At 46.8% G+C, this 17630-nt stretch overlaps 1 protein-coding gene across 5 annotated transcripts in view; it reads right to left on the reverse strand.

Annotated features, from left to right (window-relative positions):
- Nucleotides 1-5214: 5214 nt before the first annotated feature.
- The window catches only part of CDC25A (cell division cycle 25A), a 33482-nt gene continuing 21066 nt past the window's right edge, over nt 5215-17630 (reverse strand). For all 5 annotated transcript variants that reach the window (XM_033205912.1, XM_033205928.1, XM_033205902.1 and 2 more), the window contains 6 exons: nt 14858-14956; nt 12604-12666; nt 12405-12503; nt 11057-11187; nt 7372-7483; nt 5215-7125 (listed from right to left, as the gene is read on the reverse strand). In XM_033205912.1, the coding sequence (XP_033061803.1) occupies nt 6985-7125; nt 7372-7483; nt 11057-11187; nt 12405-12503; nt 12604-12666; nt 14858-14956 (645 nt within the window). In that variant the 3' untranslated portion in view covers nt 5215-6984. The remainder of the gene's footprint in view (nt 7126-7371; nt 7484-11056; nt 11188-12404; nt 12504-12603; nt 12667-14857; nt 14957-17630) is intronic.

Below are 17630 nucleotides of genomic sequence, written 5' to 3' on the forward strand. Positions count from 1 at the left end.
GAGACTTCTGGTCCAGAGAAGTGAAGTGCTCTGCTCAGTGTCACACCACTGGTCAGGGGCAGATCGGAATCAGAAAGTAGGCCTTATTTCTTCATTAGAGTCTAGGAAGTGGCCAGGGGAAAGAGGCTGTGCTTGAGAAGGTTAAGGCCTATGACCCACCCTGCGTCATCCAAAGTAAACCAGGAAGGAAGTGTAAAGAAACCCAAAAAAGGTCTGACATTTTTCCATGATGACCACATGGATGCATTTATTAAAAATACAAAATGCTAATAATCCAAACCAGCCCTCTTCCCTTTTTTCCCTTTGGGAGCCCTTGCACTGCATGACACACAAGCTTGGACTAGGCCATTGGGAACTGCAGCTTGGACAAGGAACAGCCACAGTTTTGTCTGTACTCAGAGCAGGTAAAGTGCCATTAAATGCAGCTGGAAGCCAGGGCAGGGGAAGGGGTGGGAAGCTCCTGGAGAGCCCCCAGCTCTTCCCAGTTACTGACTGGCTCTGGAGGAGAGGAGCTAGAAGGCAGAGATAACTGAGGAGACAAACCTGGGGCACCACTGCCATCTGATGTCTTCCTATGGCCATTGCAGTGGTCACAGCCCCAAGCCCCGCGGGCAGCCTGGCAGCAGAGTGAAACAAGAGGGCAAAGAAAGCCTATGGGGGGAAGTTTTTATTTACCCTTGATGGTGGGTACGTGGGTGCTTTGTATGTCTGAAATACTTCATATTGAAGAAAAACATCCATATTGAAAACATAAATGGAAAATGAATCAACATGTACAAAGTAGCCACAGTATGGAGGTGTGGGATTTGACTTTGCCTACGGAAGAGCCGCCCTGCTCTGGCCAGCACTGGAAGGGACCGCTGCCTCTGTTTTGGGAGTGTGCAAGCAGGGACTCTGGACTGGACTTTGCACAATTTCCAGGAGTCATTGCTTAGATATCGGAATGACCAAGATCTTAAGGTCTTAGAATCATTGAGGTAATCCACCCCCATCCCGGCTGCCAGGTCACAGTCATACAGAGGCTGAGCACGCCCAATGCCACCCAGTTTTCCCCTGCTGCTGTTTCTGCCTCGCCTCCCTGTCCCTCCTCCACCCTACCCTAGCATGGGCAGGCTTTGTGTCCCAAGGTCACCAGTCACGTATGTCCCACCACAGGCAGCCAAGCTTGTGAGCCAAGATCGCACCACTTCTCTCCAGCCTGGGCAACAAGCGAGTCTCTGTCTCAAAATAATAATAATAATAATAATAATAATTTTACCTAATTAAAGTTCATATTTCAATGTAGTCAAATGTTCCAAAAATGTCCTTTATAGTACTCTTTTTCGGTTTGGTCCAGGATCCCATCCAAGATCGTACATTTCATTTAGTTGTCATGTCTCTTGAGTCTCCTTTAATCTGGAACAGTTCCTGGGCCTCTCTTTGGTCATGTATGACACTGATATTTATAAAACATGCAGGCCAGTAATTTTATAAAGTTCAACTTGGGCTTTTTCAATATTTCCTTTCCTTGTGTATTTCTTTTTTTCTTTTTTTTTGAGACAGAGTTTCACTCTTGTTGCCCAGGCTGGAGTGCAATGGTGCACTCTTGGTTCACTGCAACCTCCACCTCCCAGGTTCAAGCAATTCTCCTGCCTCGGCCTCCCAAGTAACAGGGATTACAGGTATGCACCACCACACCCAGCTAATTTTTTGTATTTAGTAGAGACGGGGTTTCACCATGTTGGTCAGGCTGGTCTTGAACTCCTGACCTCAGGTGATCCACTTGCCTCAGCCTCCCAAAGTGTTGGGATTACAGGCGTGAGCCACCGTGCCTGGCCGTATACTTCTTGATTTCTTGCTTTGAGTGCCAGTGGCCCAGCCACTTCCTCAGGTCAGGAGCCAAGAGACCATCCTGAATCCATCCCTGTCCCTCACTCCCACCTACCCATCCATCACCAGATCCCAGCGCCGAATGCTCTTCCCTCCCATACCCCAGCTTCTGCTGTGACTATATCATCATTCCTTACCCATCATCTATCCTTTGTCTTGCTCTCAACAATTACACGGCTTCACACTTCTCCCTTCTTAAACCCTCTACAGGCTGGCTGCTCAAAGGGTAGCAAAAGGATCAGCAGCTTTGAGAGTTGTTAAAAATGCAGAACTACAGGCTGCGACCCAGAGCTGTGGAATCAGAATCTGCATTTTAACAAGTTGCCCACGTGTTTGACAAGTCCTGCTCTCGGAGGCTTACAGACTCCTCGGAACGGCATTCAGGGTTCCCCGCCCCCGGCCACCACAAACTTCTCCTACCTTGTCCACAGGTATGAATGCATGGTACTTGCCCTTTGAACAGTTTCTTTTTCCTGGAACACCCTGTCTCGTGAGACTCCTGCTGAAGGTTAGATTTTTTTTTTTTTTTTTTTTTTTGAGACGGAGTCTTGCTCTGTCGCCGGGGCTGGAGTGCAGTGGCCGGATCTCAGCTCACTGCAAGCTCCGCCTCCCGGTTCACGCCATTCTCCTGCCTCAGCCTCCCGAGTAGCTGGGACTACAGACGCCCGCCACCTCGCCCGGCTAGTTTTTTGTATTTTTTAGTAGAGACGGGGTTTCACAGTGTTCGCCAGGATGGTCTCGATCTCCTGACCTCGTGATCCGCCCGCCTCGGCCTCCCAAAGTGCTGGGATTACAGGCTTGAGCCACCGCGCCCGGCCCTGAAGGTTAGATTTGAACATCGCCTCCTATGGGGTCCACTTCTTGCTCTGGAGCCCCATGTCCTCTGGACCCCTCTCTATCCTAGCTTCTGTTACACAGAAATGTTACACCTAAGACCTTGTCATTTTTAGCGACTCTTTCTCCCACTAGCCAGTGAACGCCTTGAGACAAAGCCTGCATCTTACACACTTCCTTATCCTCAGTGCTCAGCACAAGTCAAATGTTTATTGAATAAGAGAAATAGCTTTTCCTCTATGGAGGCCCTTCCAAGTAGATTTGAAGTGGGTATTGCAAAGGGGCCATCCAAATGCCAGAGCCACAGTATGTTGGGACGGGGCAGTCACAGAGAACATCTAGTTACCCATTTTTTGTTTGTTTGTTTTGAGACAGAGTCTCATTCCTGTCACCCAGGCTGGGGTGCAGTGGAACAATCTTAGCTCACTGCAGCCTTGACTTCCCTGGGCTCGAGTAATCCTCCCACCTCAGCCTCTTGAGTGTCTGGGACAATAGGCATGCACCACCACACCTGGCTGACTTTTTGTATTTTTAGTAGTTATGGGGTTTTGGCATGTTGCTTAGGCTGGTCAAGAACTCCTGGGCTCAAACTATCCGCCCATCTTAGCCTCCCAAAATGCAGGGATTACAGGCATGAGCCACTGCACCTGCTGGAAAATCTAGCTCAAATGCATTTGTTATTTATGAAGAAAGGCCCCAGAAGGAGAAGTGACTTAACTCCAGGTTCCTCTGCTGGAGAGATGTAACCTGAGTCACTATTGATTTATGCTTTGCCCTTTCTCGAGCCAAGTGCCCTTAATTGTGATAAGCAGAGAAATAAAAATCAAAGTGAGTCACAGATGAATGAGCACATAATGGAGATTGTTCTGTGTTAGAGATGGGGTCTCAGTATATTGCCCAGGCAAGTTTTGAACTCCTGGGCTCAAGCAATCCTCCTGCCTCGGCCTCCCAAGTATCTGGGATTATAGGTGCACAATTTGTAAAGTTTGAAAACATGAGGCCTGGCATGGTGGCTCACACATGTAACCCTAGCACTTTGGGAGGCCAAGGCAAATGGATCACCCGAGGTCAGGAGTTTGAGACCAGCCTGACCAACATGGAGAAACCGTCTCTACTAAAAATACAAAAATTAGTGGAGTGTGATGGCATGTGCCTGTAATCCCAGCTACTCGGGAGGCTGAGGCAGGAGAATCGTTTGAACCCAGGAGGTGGAGACTGTGGTGAGCCAAGATTGCGCCATTGCACTCCAGCCTGGGCAACCAGAGTGAAACTCCGTCTCAAAAAAAAAAAAAAGGAAAAAAATATTTGGAATCTATCTTCTTGCTTAGGAAATAATCATAAGACCAGGGAAGGATAAGGGTTAACTTATGGGAGTTGGGTGCAGCTGAAGAGTTTATGATGAAGTCAGGGTAGGCAAGGGGCTTCAGCTAAGCTGTTTGTTCTTAAGCTGGTGTGTGAAATGAGTGATTTTTTGTACATCTTTGTATACTTTAAAAATTTTTAATCTGAATCAGATCACACCTTGAATGGAATAGTTATTCCCAAAATTTAAAGTGAGTTAAGTTTTGCCCATGGTTTTGAGTTAACCAACTCTTGACCTTGTGGGTGTCCACACATAAATTTTTCTATAGTAAACGCACTTTCTGCATGGCAGACTTCCAGCTCTAGCAAGCAAGTTTCAGAAAGCGGAGGCATTCTAGCAAACAGAATCCTTACCTGATAGTGGAGCATAAATTGAGCTAAGGCTGAGGTTGCATCTTAGCATATGGTCTAAAGAGGTCAAGTTTCATTTTATAGGCAACAACAACAAAAAACCATTAAATTATCAAGAATGGGTTGACTTAATTTGTAATTTTAGGAAGGATAGGTCAGACAGGAAGCCAGCTGGCCTTTGCAGCAACTGAGGGAAGTATTACCTGCTCAAAGTAAACTTAAAAAAACATGGTGGTTCACATCTGTAAACCCAGCACTTTGGGAGGCTGAGGTGGGAGGATTGCTTGAGCCTGGAAGGTTGAAGCTGGAGTGAGCCAAGATCACACCACTGCACTCCAGCCTGGGCAAGAGTGAGACTGTCTCAAAAAACATGTGTATATATAATATAATCAAATATGCCTGAACCCCTAGTTTTCCAACACATACATAAAGGAACACGTGTTTTCTATTCTGGGTGCCCCTCTGTGCTTCAGACCAATATATTTTACCCCCAATAGCCCCCAGCATCCCTAGTTGTGTGTGGGCACTGCAGCCTCGACCTCCTAGCCTCATGTGATCTGCCTGCCTTGGCCTCCAAAAGTGCGTGGATTACAGACATGAACCACTGCAGCTGGCCACAGGCATGCTTTTTATGCGTCCATTTCATCTTGCAAATCAACCTGAACCACAAGTTTTTGGACTTAGAGAGCTTCTTGAGGAAATATGGCTATCCGAAACAGTAATTTTAGCTGATGAGGTCCCAGGACCTTAAAGGGAAACGTAATTCTCCTTAAATCCATCAAGAACTAGGCAGAGAGCATGGGTTCAAGATCTTTTATTTTCAGAGCTTCCAACAGTTGGTTAGTAATGCTAAGCTGGTATAATCTGAAGGCCATCCCACCTTTCTCTTCAGGCACTCAACCAACAGAATCTCTTACGAACAAGATCATTAACCAGTTGGAATCTATCTCAATGCGCGTGTAGGAAGAAGTCCTCTCCCTCACATTTTTCCCAACAAGATTGTTTTATAGCCAAATGCAACTCAAACCCATAACACAGCAACTAGCCATCTCCAGTATCACTTGATTCCCACCCCCCCACCCCAAGAATAGGAAGTTGAGGTAAGGGGAGAGTCTCCTGTTTTAAGAAAAAACTGCCTACACCTCAATGAAGCCGTGATGGTAAGGAGGCTGGCACCAGAGGGCGGGGATGAGTAGGCACTGAAACAGGCCTCTCTAGAATCAATGAAGTCAGCCCCAGCTCCTTGGATGAGGTGCTCTTTTGAAATCCCCACATCTATGGGGTTAGATAAGGGACAACTAGTGATGATTCATCACTCCCTGTCTCTCAAATTAAAACATGATAAACCCAGAAAGTTTTACCTTCAAAATCCACCAAGCTCCCTCCTGAGAAAATTCTATCCAGTCATGTCCATGCCAGCACCCACCCCTTTCTTCTAATGCCCAGGGCTTCCAGCCCCTCTCCTCACCCTTGGGTGGCCCATCCAACACTGATTTGATACTCTTTGACTCATAATATCTTTTTTAAAAAATTAGAAAAAGCTATCAAACAATATCACAGCAACATAAGGAAGACACTCAGTGGACATGCTCCTCCCCTATCCTGTGGAGCCCACCCAGCCCCACCCCACTTCCCTGGGAAACCTACACTGCTACATTCCAGCACTGAGCCGGGGGTGGCCCTGGACGCTGCCTCAAGTGCTTTCCTGACTGTGGCTCCTATACCAGCCAATGTCACAGAACTGGGGTGAGGAAGAGCAGGGCCACATCTCCCACCAAATAGATCTCAGTGGCCAGTGGTGGGTCTGGGAGATTTAGCTTATGTCAGGCAGCCAAGCCTGGGTCCAACGCTCTCACCAGGACCTCAGTTCTTGGCTTAAATAGCAGCAGCCCCAGTACCACAGCGCTTCCTGGGGGTAACAGAGCACCTAGCTTTCTGTCCGATAACTTGTAACAGGTTTGTATTTTCTTACCCCCTTCTTTTTCTTTTCTTTTTTTTTTTTTTAACTAAAAGCCGAGGTAGTCCCTGGGATAATAAAACCCTACCTAGAATGGCAGTATTTCAACCTAATGAAGCAGTAAAGTAAGTCTCCAGGAGTTAGAAAAAAAATAAAGTGATTGATGAAGTTGAATAAATTAAAGATATGGATTATCCCACAAAGACCTTTCCTTCCCAGGTTGTCTTTGCTATTTGGCCAGCAGCATTTCTGTCTGTGTAACTTCTCTACTCCCCTCCGTCTCCTCTCCCATGAGATGGCTGGAGCCCAAAAAGGCCCTGGCTGCTTCATCCCACTGTGGCTCAGAGCAGCTTGACGCGGTGCTCAGAACTGCGTTGTGGCACAGTTCTGATATGGACGGAGGACGTCTAACAGGGACAGAAGAGGCGTAGCCAGCAGGATTCCCTGGGCTCCAACCTTGGGAGTGTGGGAGGTAGGTTTAAGGCATGGAAGTCCCAGGCCCCCTCTCCAAATGTCACACAGCTGGCCCCTTTGCTTAAGTTTCTCTGCAGCAAAGAGGGTAAAGGGGGACAGAGGGAAGCTCGGGCTGCTGCTGGGTGGTCCTGCTGCCCTCAGAGCTTCTTCAGACGACTGTACATCTCCCTCTTGCTCTTCTCCCCTGCCCAGGTCCGGCTCTTGGTGCGGAACTTCTTCAGGTCTTCTTTAAAGTCCTCATGGTGCATGGGCCGGTAGCTAGGGGGCTCACAGTAAGACTGAGGGGACAAGAGAGAATGAGGTTAGAGTACACTTGCCTCACACCCACAACCTGGTTTCCTCTCTGCCTAGGATTACAAGGCTGAAAGCGGCCAGGCAGACCTGGGCGGCCAGTTCTACAGGGGCTTACTTTGTGTTCAGCAGATACCCACCCCCTGGAAAGAAAGTCATGACAGCCAGACAGATCCATTAGTCTACCACTGGGGGAAGGGGAGGAGGGATGCTCTCCACAGTCCCAGTCTTACCTGGCATTTCATAAAGAACTCCTTGTATCCCCCCTTCAGGACATACAGCTCAGGGTAGTGGAGTTTGGGGTATTCATTACCCAGGCGATCTCTCTCTCTCACGTACCGGCACCTAGTCAGGGGAAGGAAGGCCAAAGTCGGGTTAGCTTTTCCAGCACAGAGCAACACCCAGGCAACGCAGTCAAAGCAGCAGTTGTGATCTAAGTCCCCCTTAAACACATCTTCCCAACTTTACATTTATTCTTAGAAACAATCAGTGCTAAGTTGCAAGTTCCTGGCCACGTGAGCAGCATTCACAGCCAGTGCCAGTAGATGGCCTCTTCCCCAACTTTCCTTTCTCCAACAGTCCTAGCGTCTGAGTCCGGCCCAGCACCTTCACCACCAGTTTGTGGCAAGTTTCACTATCTAAGCCAGCTTCCCCTTACTTTCTCCACCCCAGCCTTCTCTTCAGCTAGGCTCCCTCACTCACCTTCTTCTACGTAAGTGGGCTTCTTTCAGTGCCTTTTAAGGAGGCTGAGCTTGCTCCTGCCTCAGGGCCTGTTTCTATCCTCTACCTGGACTGAATGGTCTTCAGTATCCAGCCAATGGCTGCTTACTGCCTCGCCCTTGGTGAAAAACCCCGAGGCCCCAAGTCCTTCAGAGGCCCACAGCTCATCACGCCTACTGCTGCTCTGCCCCTTATTCATCCCACACGAGTCCCTGCAGCCCCACTACTGTTTCTCCAGCCTGCCTGGGAGCTCCCACCACTGGCCTTATTTTGCTCTGAAGCACCATTTTTTTTTTTGAGACAGAATCTCGCTCTGTCACCAGGCTGGAGTGCAAGGGTGTGATCCCAGGCTCACTGCAATCTCTGTCTCCTGGGTTCAAGCAGTTCTCCTGACTCAGCCTCCCGAATAGCTGGGACTACAGGCGCGTGCCACCGCCCAGCTGATTTTTGTGTTTAGTAGAGACGGGGCTTCACCATGTTGACCAGGTAATCCTTGAGATCCATCTGCCTTGGCCTCCCAAAGTGTTGGGATTACAAGAGTGAACCACCGCACCCAGTAACCTTTTTTTTTTTGAGACAGAGCCTCACTCTGACGCCCAGGCTGTAGTGCACTGGCACAATCTCGGCTCACTGCAACCTCTGCCTCTTGGGTTCAAGGGATGCTCCTGCCTCAGCCTCCAAAGTAGCTGGGATTACAGGTGTCCGCCACCACGCCTGGCTACTTTTTGTATTTTTAGTAGAGACAGGATTTCACCATGTTGGCCAGGCTGTTCTTGAACTCCTGTCCACTCTGAAATGTAAGTTCCATGAAGGCAGAGATTTTTGGTCTGTTTTGTTCACTGCTCTTCTCCCTCAATATCTAGAAAGGTATCTGGTACACAAGAGCCAAGAGTATCTGCTGATTTTCTCTTGAAGCTCAGTGGTTTGGGGCCTACGGTAGCTGCTCTAGTCATGAGGGATGGGCAGCAGCTTCCTCAGCAGCACAGAGCTTAAACCATTTGCCTGTGGTTAAAACGAGGTCGGCTGGGCACAGTGGCTCACACCTGTAATTCCAGCACTTTGGGAGGCTGAGGCAGTGGATCACGAGGTCAGGAGTTCAAGACCAGCCTGGCCAAGATAGTGAAACCCCGTGTCTACTAAAAATACAAAAAATTAGCCGGGCGTGGTGGCAGGAGCCTGTAATCCCAGCTACTTGGGAGGCTGGGGCAGAGAATTGCTTGAATCCGGGAGGCGGAGGTTGCAGTGAGCTGCAATAGCGCCACTGCACTCCAGCCTGGGCGACAGGGCAAGATTCCGTCTCAAAAAAAAAAAAAAAGAAAAAAGTTCACCTGTGAATCTCAAATCTTTCCTCAGTGGATTAACAGAAAGCCAGTGATGGTGAAACTCAAGTGGGGAACGAAGTATAAGGGGTATCTGTAGATGGTGATATAAACATGCAGCTTGCAAATGCAGAATAGAGATGGGGCGTTGTCTGTATATCTAGGTGAAGTTTTAATATGGTATGTCCTTTATATTAGTGGTTAAGTTAAAGAGGAAGATGGGGAAATGAGAAAATTGAGAGAATAGCATCTTTTGGGCTGGGCATGGTGGCTCACACTTGTAGTCCAGCACTTTGGGAGGCCAGGATTGCCTGAGCCCAGGAGTTTGAGACCAGCCTGGGCAACACAGTGAGACCCTGTCTCTACAAAAAATACAAAAATTAGCCAGGCATGGTGATGCATGTTTGTGGTCCTGGGAGGCTGAAGTGGGAGAATCACTTGAGCCTAGGAGGCAGAGGCTGCAGTGAGCTGTGCTCCTGCCACTGTACTCCAGCCTGGACAACAGAAACTGACCCTGTCTCAAAAATAAAAAAAAAAGAACAGCATCTTTTGTGGGTTTAAAACAAATTTATATGTATGTGTATGTGTGTCTAGTTTGTTTCAGGCCTGTAATCCCAGCACTTTGGGAGGCTGAGGCAGGTGGATCACTTGAAGTCAGGAGTTCGAGACCAGCCTGGACAACATAGCGAAACCCCGTCTCTACTAAAAATAAAAACATTAGCTGGGCATGGTGGCATGCGCCTGTAGTCCCAATTACTCGGGAGCCTGAGGCAGGAGAATTGCTTGAACCCGGGAGGTGGAGGTTGCAGTCAGCCGAGATCGCGCCACTGCACTCCAGTCTGGGTGACAGAGCAAGACTACATCTCAAAAAAAAAAAAAAAAAATCTGGTGAGTGAATAATTCCATTCATGAATGACCATCCTTTGGAGACAGATGTTTGAAGGACTTATGACAGTCAAAAAGTGTCAAGTTCTACTGTAGTTGCCTGTGTGTAGAACATGTACATACAAATGTGACAAAATGTTAACAATTAATAAAATCAGGTGAAGTATATGCAAGTACAACCTCTGTGTGTGTGTGTGGGTGTGTGTGTGTGTGAGACAGAGAGACAGAGTCTCACTCTGTCACCTAGGCTGAAGTACAGTGGCATGATCATGGCTCACTGCAGCCTCGACCTGCCAGGCTCAAATGATCCTCCCACCTCCTATTTTTTGTAGAGGTGGGGTCCTGCTGTGTTACCAAGGTTGGTCTGAAACTCCTAAGCAAGTGATCCTCCCTTGGACCATCCTAGTTTAAGCTGCACTCTCTGTCCCACCTCTCTGCCTCTCCTCCTGTTTTCTTAGCATTTATATGGATCCCCACTTGGATCTCTGCTGCAGCAGGGTCCTTGTTGGTCCTGTTCGCTGTGGTATTTTTACTGTACTGTGCTTTACTGTAGTTACATTTTTATTGTCAGAGCCTGACACATACCAGGCTTACAATCCTTTTAGAATGGACACAATGACTGATGGGCAGCTCTTTGCCCCCTTTTTTTTCACCCTGAAATTGGTAATAATATCAAGTGTTTCAAAGCATCATATCATATCAGGTCTTACAGAGTGAGAATTTCACACTTTTCTGGCATTTGCATAAGGAATGGTTACTTTATACTTGAAGGAGGTCACATGAACAGTAGCCTCACAGGTCAGACTAAGGAGTCGGGGAGACTGGAAGAGCCAAAGTTCACCTCAGGATAAAATTACATATGAAAATGGCTTGTTATGTGCAAGAGGTTGCTTGATATGCTAAAATATGCTCCAAGTGCAAGCCACAAACCACCATGTCCCACAAAAACAACATGGAGCCTCTGCCCCAGAACCCACTTCCATGCAGCACTCACATGCGGGGACCTCTCTCAGAAGAAAACTCGCAGTGAAATACAACAATGACACGCTTGCCATCAGTAGGTACAATGGGCTTCTTCAGTAAGAAGTCTTCAACCTCTTCTTCCATGTGCAAGTTCACTGCACCCTATGAAGACAACAGAGACCCTTGGAACCTGCATGTTTCACACATGAAGTAATGATTCGGCAAGATGTAATGATTCATCAAAAATGATCTTTAAGTCCACAAGACCAGTTTGTGATTTTTTCAGTTTTTCTGGCTGAAGAGCCCAGTAGACCATCTGGCACCTGTATCTCAATGGAGCTTTGTGGGTCCCTACACATTCATCATACAGTAATGCACATGAGAACTGGAAATGGGCAATTCAAATATGACTATGGTACACTTTATAGCTAGTTTTATAAATTTGGGGATTTTCAAAAGCTACAAGACAATGGCAAACAGTAACATCGTATTTAAAGTACCTCCTTACTATATTTAAACACTATTAATCGGGTAAAGTATTAAAATGGCAGGCCAGGCGCTGTGGCTCATGCCTGTAATCCTAGCACTTTGAGAGGCTGAGGTGGGCAGATTGCCTGAGCTCAGGAGTTTGAGAACAGCCCAGGCAACATGGTGAAACCCCGTCTCTACTAAAATACAAAAAAAAAAAAAAAAAAAAAATTTAGCTGGGCATGGCAGCATGCGCCTATAGTCCCAGCTATTTGGAAGGCTGAGGCAGGAGAATTGCTTGAACCAGGAGGTTCCAGGCAGGGGTTGCGGTGATCCGAGATCATGTCATTGCACTCCAGCCTGGCAACAGAGCGAGACTCCGTCTCCAAAAAAAAAAAAAAAAGAAAAAAATGGCAAAATCAGTTCCTTTATTCTTGGGAGCGTGTGTCCCAACACACCCCTCCACCAGGCAGCCTGCTGAACAATCAACTTTGGAGGCATCACTAAGCCTGGCACAGACACCGGGACATGTTGCCAGAGATGGGCTTCTTCTCGTCAGGAGCCCTGGGGTGCTCAGACATTGGTACCCAAGCCTCTTAAATGCTACGAAACCCATTCTGGTCCCCTTGAATGACTTAAACATCAGTGGGTACCTCCTACAGGTGCCCTTGATGATGGTGTGAGGGACAAACATGAAGAGTAACTGTAGCACAAGGTGGTAGAGAGTATTGCAGACAAGGGAACATTCGTTAAGAGCACCTGGAATCAAATGCCTTCCACGCTCACTGCATTGTTTCAAAATTCTAACAACTAGCATATGAGCTAAGCGGCCAAGTGTCACTGTCCTCCCCACTTTAAAACCACAGATCCTGTTTAGGGCTCCTTCTATAGCAAGTCTCAGGAATCCATACCTTGATGTGGCCTCCCTCGTATTCATATGGGTATCGACAGTCAATGATAACAAACTCTTTAATGAGGTTGGCAAACTTGCCATTCAAAACAGATGCCATCTGTTGAGAGAAAAAAGTTGAAGGAGAATCAACTTTGATCATCAGGAAAAACTAGATTCAAGTACCTGATGTGTGGCAGGTTCCAAAAGGATGGACTTACAATTTCTGGAGAGATGTATTTTAAATCCTGATGTTTCCCAGCAACTGTATGAAACAGGTAACCCTTAAAAAGAAGAAAAGATACTTAGAGAATCTGAAAGCCCATATAAATTCACACTTACACTGTTTGGCTGGCTAGTAGGGGGCACCTTTTAAAAAACAAACATTCATCCTGGCTAACACGGTGAAACCCCGTCTCTACTAAAAATACAAAAACTAGCCGGGCGAGGTGGCGGGCGCCTGTAGTCCCAGCTACTTGGGAGACTGAGGCAGGAGAATGGTGTAAACCCGGGAGGCGGAGCTTGCAGTGAGCTGAGATCCGGCCACTGCATTCCAGTCCGGGCGACAAAGCGAGACTCCGCCTCAAAAAAAAAACAACAAAAAAAAACAAAAAAAAACAAACATTAATGGCTGGGCGCAGTGGCTCACACCTGTAATCCCAGCACTTTGGGAGGCCAAGGCCGGTGGATAACCTGAGGTCAGGAGTTCGAGACGAGCCTGGCCAATATGGTGAAACCCCATCTCTGCTAAAAATACAAAAATTAGCCAGGCGTGGTGGAACGCACGTGTAGTCCCACCTACTCGGAAGGCTGGAGCGGGAAAATTGCTTGAACCTGGGAGGCGGAGGTTGCAGTGAGCTGAGATTGCACCACTGCACTCCAGCCTCGGTAACAGGAGCGAGACTCCGTCTCAAAAAACCAACCAACCAACAAGCAAACAATTAGTTAGTACACACTAGTTACTCTTCTAGTTACTTCATTAACATCTTGATATTTAATTTTCACACAAACCAATAAGGTATATTATCCCCGTTTTGACCACCGTATTCAAGGTTACCTAGCTAGTAAGGCATATTTAAATAAAGAAAGCTCAGGTAACCTCATTTTCCTCCTGCTTTTGTCAAGAATCCACATGTCAGTAGTTAGAGACTGTGAACAGCACTTAAACATACAGATTTCACTCATTTACTGAGCACCTGCTATGTCCAGCATGGGGCGAGGCACTGGGGATAGGAAAAAAAGAGACCTAGCCTAGCCTTGAGGAGGAAGATGTGCACATTAGCCATTACTCATTAGGGCGACTGGCTGAGTCAAGAGTTCATCTGTTCCCATGCACAGGCCCATTAAGACAAACGTAGCCAGGCCTCAATTCAAGTCGAAAATTCCACTGAGTGTGATGGTGCATGCCTGTAGTCCCATCTACTTGGGAGGCTGAGGCAGGGAGAGCACTTGAGGCCAGAAGTTCGAGGCTACAGTGTACTAGGATAGCATGTGCGAATAGCCACTGCACTACAGCCTGAGCAACATAGTAAGACCACATCTCTCCCCGCCAAACAAGAGAAGGTTCCAAAACTGAGGATGCAGCTGGGTCTTTGCTTGTTCTCTTCATTCTCCTTGTTCCTTCGAAACCCATTTAGGCTGAAATATCAATGGCCCAAGCCCATACGTTCCCCAACCCCCTAGCCAAGACAAACCCTTTTACTTCTCACGGACTGCTGTTTATTTTTACACCTCACTGAAATTTATTTCAGTCTACCATGTGGTACATGTAGTTCATGTCTTACCTCTCCAACCACATGCTAAATTCTTTGAGGGAAGGAACTGGGTCTTATTTTGGAATCTCTGCCTAACACATAAGTGCTTCAATAAATGTTAACTAAATTAATGAATAAAACATTGATCTGGTAACCTTCGAGTCAAAATATGATTAAAGCTGCTATTGACACATTCCCTGTCCTAGCCTTGTATTTTACTGCAGCCAAGCCTTCATGTAGCGTATCAGGCTATTAGAAGATCTTCCTCTAGACTTTCTGGAGGGCCTTTTCCCTCAGTGGCCAAGCTTCTCTGAACAAGGGAGAAATTCAGTCTCAATACTGGACCTTCTAAGATAACCTTTCAACATGCAGACTTGTAGTGAGGCTACAGATTTATTTCTGCTTTATACTATCCTGCTAATTACTATTTTTACAGTAACACAGTTCCCAGAGAGCCTGGTCTTTAGGTTATAATCAAGGTGGTTGGTGGACAGCTCCCTACCTAAAACTGCCCATCAGCAATAGCGAGATCTACAGTCTCAGAAACCAACATATACCTGATCATGAGAACCTAAGTTTGCTTCCCTACTTCTAACATTCTTTAACTGTGTCCTTTTGGAAGCACGCCAGGAACCACCCTGGGGAGGGAGACAGGCTGAGTGGGGTTCTAAATACCCACACTCACTCCTACACTTGCCAGAGCACCTCTGCTTGCAATTACCTTGGAGAAGTCTCCTATAAGGTCCCTTGGGTCGTTGTCCAAAATGTTTTCAATGGTTCCTTTCGGGGAAGATGCCGGGGATAAAGACTGATGAAGCATCTGTAACAAATCAAAGGTAGAGAATGAGACAAGGGTTCTGAATGGAGCTTCTGAAAACATTCACTTGGAGCATGTCTCGAGGAGACCGAAATGTTAATGCCTACATTTAGTATGAAGTTTTTATTTTATTGAATCTGGAGTGAACAAAAATGAATGTGGGTTATTGACTAGGTCTCCTATTATTCCAGTGTCTAACTGAATTGCTCTGAAACTAAATTTGCCTTCCTTTTTTTTAAAAAAAGTGGGGGGCCAGGTGGTTAGGCTGGGTGTGATGGCTCATGCTTGTAATCCCAGCACTTTGGGAGGCCCAGGTGGGTTAATCGCTTGAGCCCCGGAGTTCCAGACCAGCCTGGGCAAGGCAGGTGAATCGCTTGAGCCCAGGAGTTCCAGACCAGATCACACAGCAAGACCCTGTCTACACACACACGTGCACACACACACACACACACACACACACACACACACAAACTGGACATGGTGGTGTGTGCCTATAGTCCCAGCTACTTGGGAGGCTGAAGTGGGAGGATCACCTGAGCCTGGGGAGGTCGAGGCTACAGCGAGTGGTGATGGTGCCACTGCACTCCAGCCTGAGTGACAGAGGGAAACTATCTCCAAAAAAAGAGAAAGAAACAAGGGGGGTTAAAACTAGGACTAAGTTTAGAAAAAGTATGTCTTAGCTTTTTTTTTTTTTTAAGACAAGTCTCGCTGTCGCCCAAGCTGGAGTGCAGTGGTGTGATCTTGGCTCACTGTAACCTCCGCCTCCCAGGTTCAAGCGATTCTCTTGCCGCAGCCTCTAGAGCAGCTGGGACTACAGGTGTGCACCACCATGCCTGGCTAATTTTTGTATTTTTAGTAGAGAGAGAGTTTCACCATGTGGGCCAGATGGTCTTGAACTCCTGGCCTCAGGTGATCCGCCTGCCTTGGCCTCCCAAAGTGCTGGGATTATAGGTGTGAGCCATCACGCCTGGCCTACGTCTTAGCTTTATTCAATGAGAAGAGGAAGCCAGCTGTTAAAGGGATAATTTGAGCAATAGGACAATACATGCAATACACAGAACCACATCAAATGTTTTAATCCACGAATTCCTAATTATTATTGAAAAACAACTGTAAGTCTTGCTTTCAGCTTTGGAAGATGCTTAGTAGGGCATTATTTGGAAACCGGCAAATAGAGATCCAGTATTCATCCTGCCTTTCCCAAGGGTAACCACAGTGTTTGATGAGTGTAAGTTTCTCTTTATAGATATATTCTAGCTAATTAATAAGGAAAGAACATAAAAACTGCAGTATCATCTTTCTGAAACCCTGGTGAAATGAAGTAAAAAATCTGGACAGCAATCACCAATGACTGCCCGGCACATTATACCTCCTGATCAAAGTAGACAAAATCACCTATGTGATATTCTTGCCAAACAAATAAAACTGGATTTCAATCCATCCTTTCCAGAGTTAGGTTTTTAAGGCAATATAGGGGATGAAAGACAATGTCTGAAGACTCCACAGGACTGTGGGAACCTTTGCAGGACAAATGACTTGAGCTCTTCAACAAATAAAAATATGCAAGAGGGAAACAGATGGAGCACTGAAATCTGAGGAGTAAGAGGCCTATTGACTTTATTTGGATCCAGATTTTAACAAACTGTAAAAGTACTTAGGAGACAACTGGGGAAAACTGAACCCAGACTGGATATTTGACATTTGATAATAAGAAATTTAGCTCTGCCAGGCGTGGTGGCTCACACCTGTAATCCCAGCATTTTGGGAGACCAAGGGGAGCGGATCACTTGATGTCAGGGGTTCGAGATCAGCCTGGCCAACATGGTGAAACCCCGTCTCTACTAAAAATATAAAAAATTAGCCAGGCATGGTGGTGGGCGCCTGTAGTCCCAGCTACTCGGGAGACTGAGGCGGGAGAACTGCTGGAACCTGAGAGGTGGAGGTTGCAGGGAGCGGAGATCGAGCCATGGCACTCCAGCCTGGGCGACAGAGCGAGACTCAGTTTCAAAAAAAAAAAAGAAAAGAAACCAGAAATTTAGCTCTGTATGATATGTTTGTAAGAGGAAAACACCCCACAAACTCAAAGTATTTTTCTTATTCCCTCACTCAACAACAGCAGAAGACAGAGACTTCTAGATATGAGGGGATTTCTCCCTACCAGCAAGCAAGCAAGCAGTTTTGCAGTGGAAAATAGCTGGGTGTTGTCCAATTCAATTCTGACACTATCTACCTGGAGAGTATCAGATCAGGAAGTTGAGGGCCCAGTCCTCAAAACCGCACCACCCTTCAGACACCAGTTGGGCCTCTGGAACTTCTGATCTACGACCACCAGCTTTAAGTGGGGGTTCCCATGACCCCTTCTTTGGGTTTAATTTGCTAGAAGTGGCTCATAGAACTCAAGAAAACACATTTACCAGTTTATTATGAAGGATATTCAAAGGATACAGAAGAAGAGATGCATAGGGTAAGGTACGGGAGAAGGGACATGGAGCTGCCATGCTCTCCTTGGGTGCCCCAACCTTCAGGAACCTCCATGTGTTCAGCCATCGAGAAGCTCTCTGAACCCTGTCCTTTCAAGGTTTTATGGAGGCTTCATTACATAGAAATGATTGATTAAACCACTGGACATGAGTGATCAACTTGACCTTTAGCCCCTCTCCTCTCCCTAGAGACTGGA

The sequence above is a fragment of the Trachypithecus francoisi genome, unplaced genomic scaffold (genome assembly GCF_009764315.1).
Source record: "Trachypithecus francoisi isolate TF-2019V2 unplaced genomic scaffold, Tfra_2.0 Lachesis_group0, whole genome shotgun sequence".
Classification (NCBI taxonomy): Eukaryota; Metazoa; Chordata; class Mammalia; order Primates; family Cercopithecidae; genus Trachypithecus; species Trachypithecus francoisi.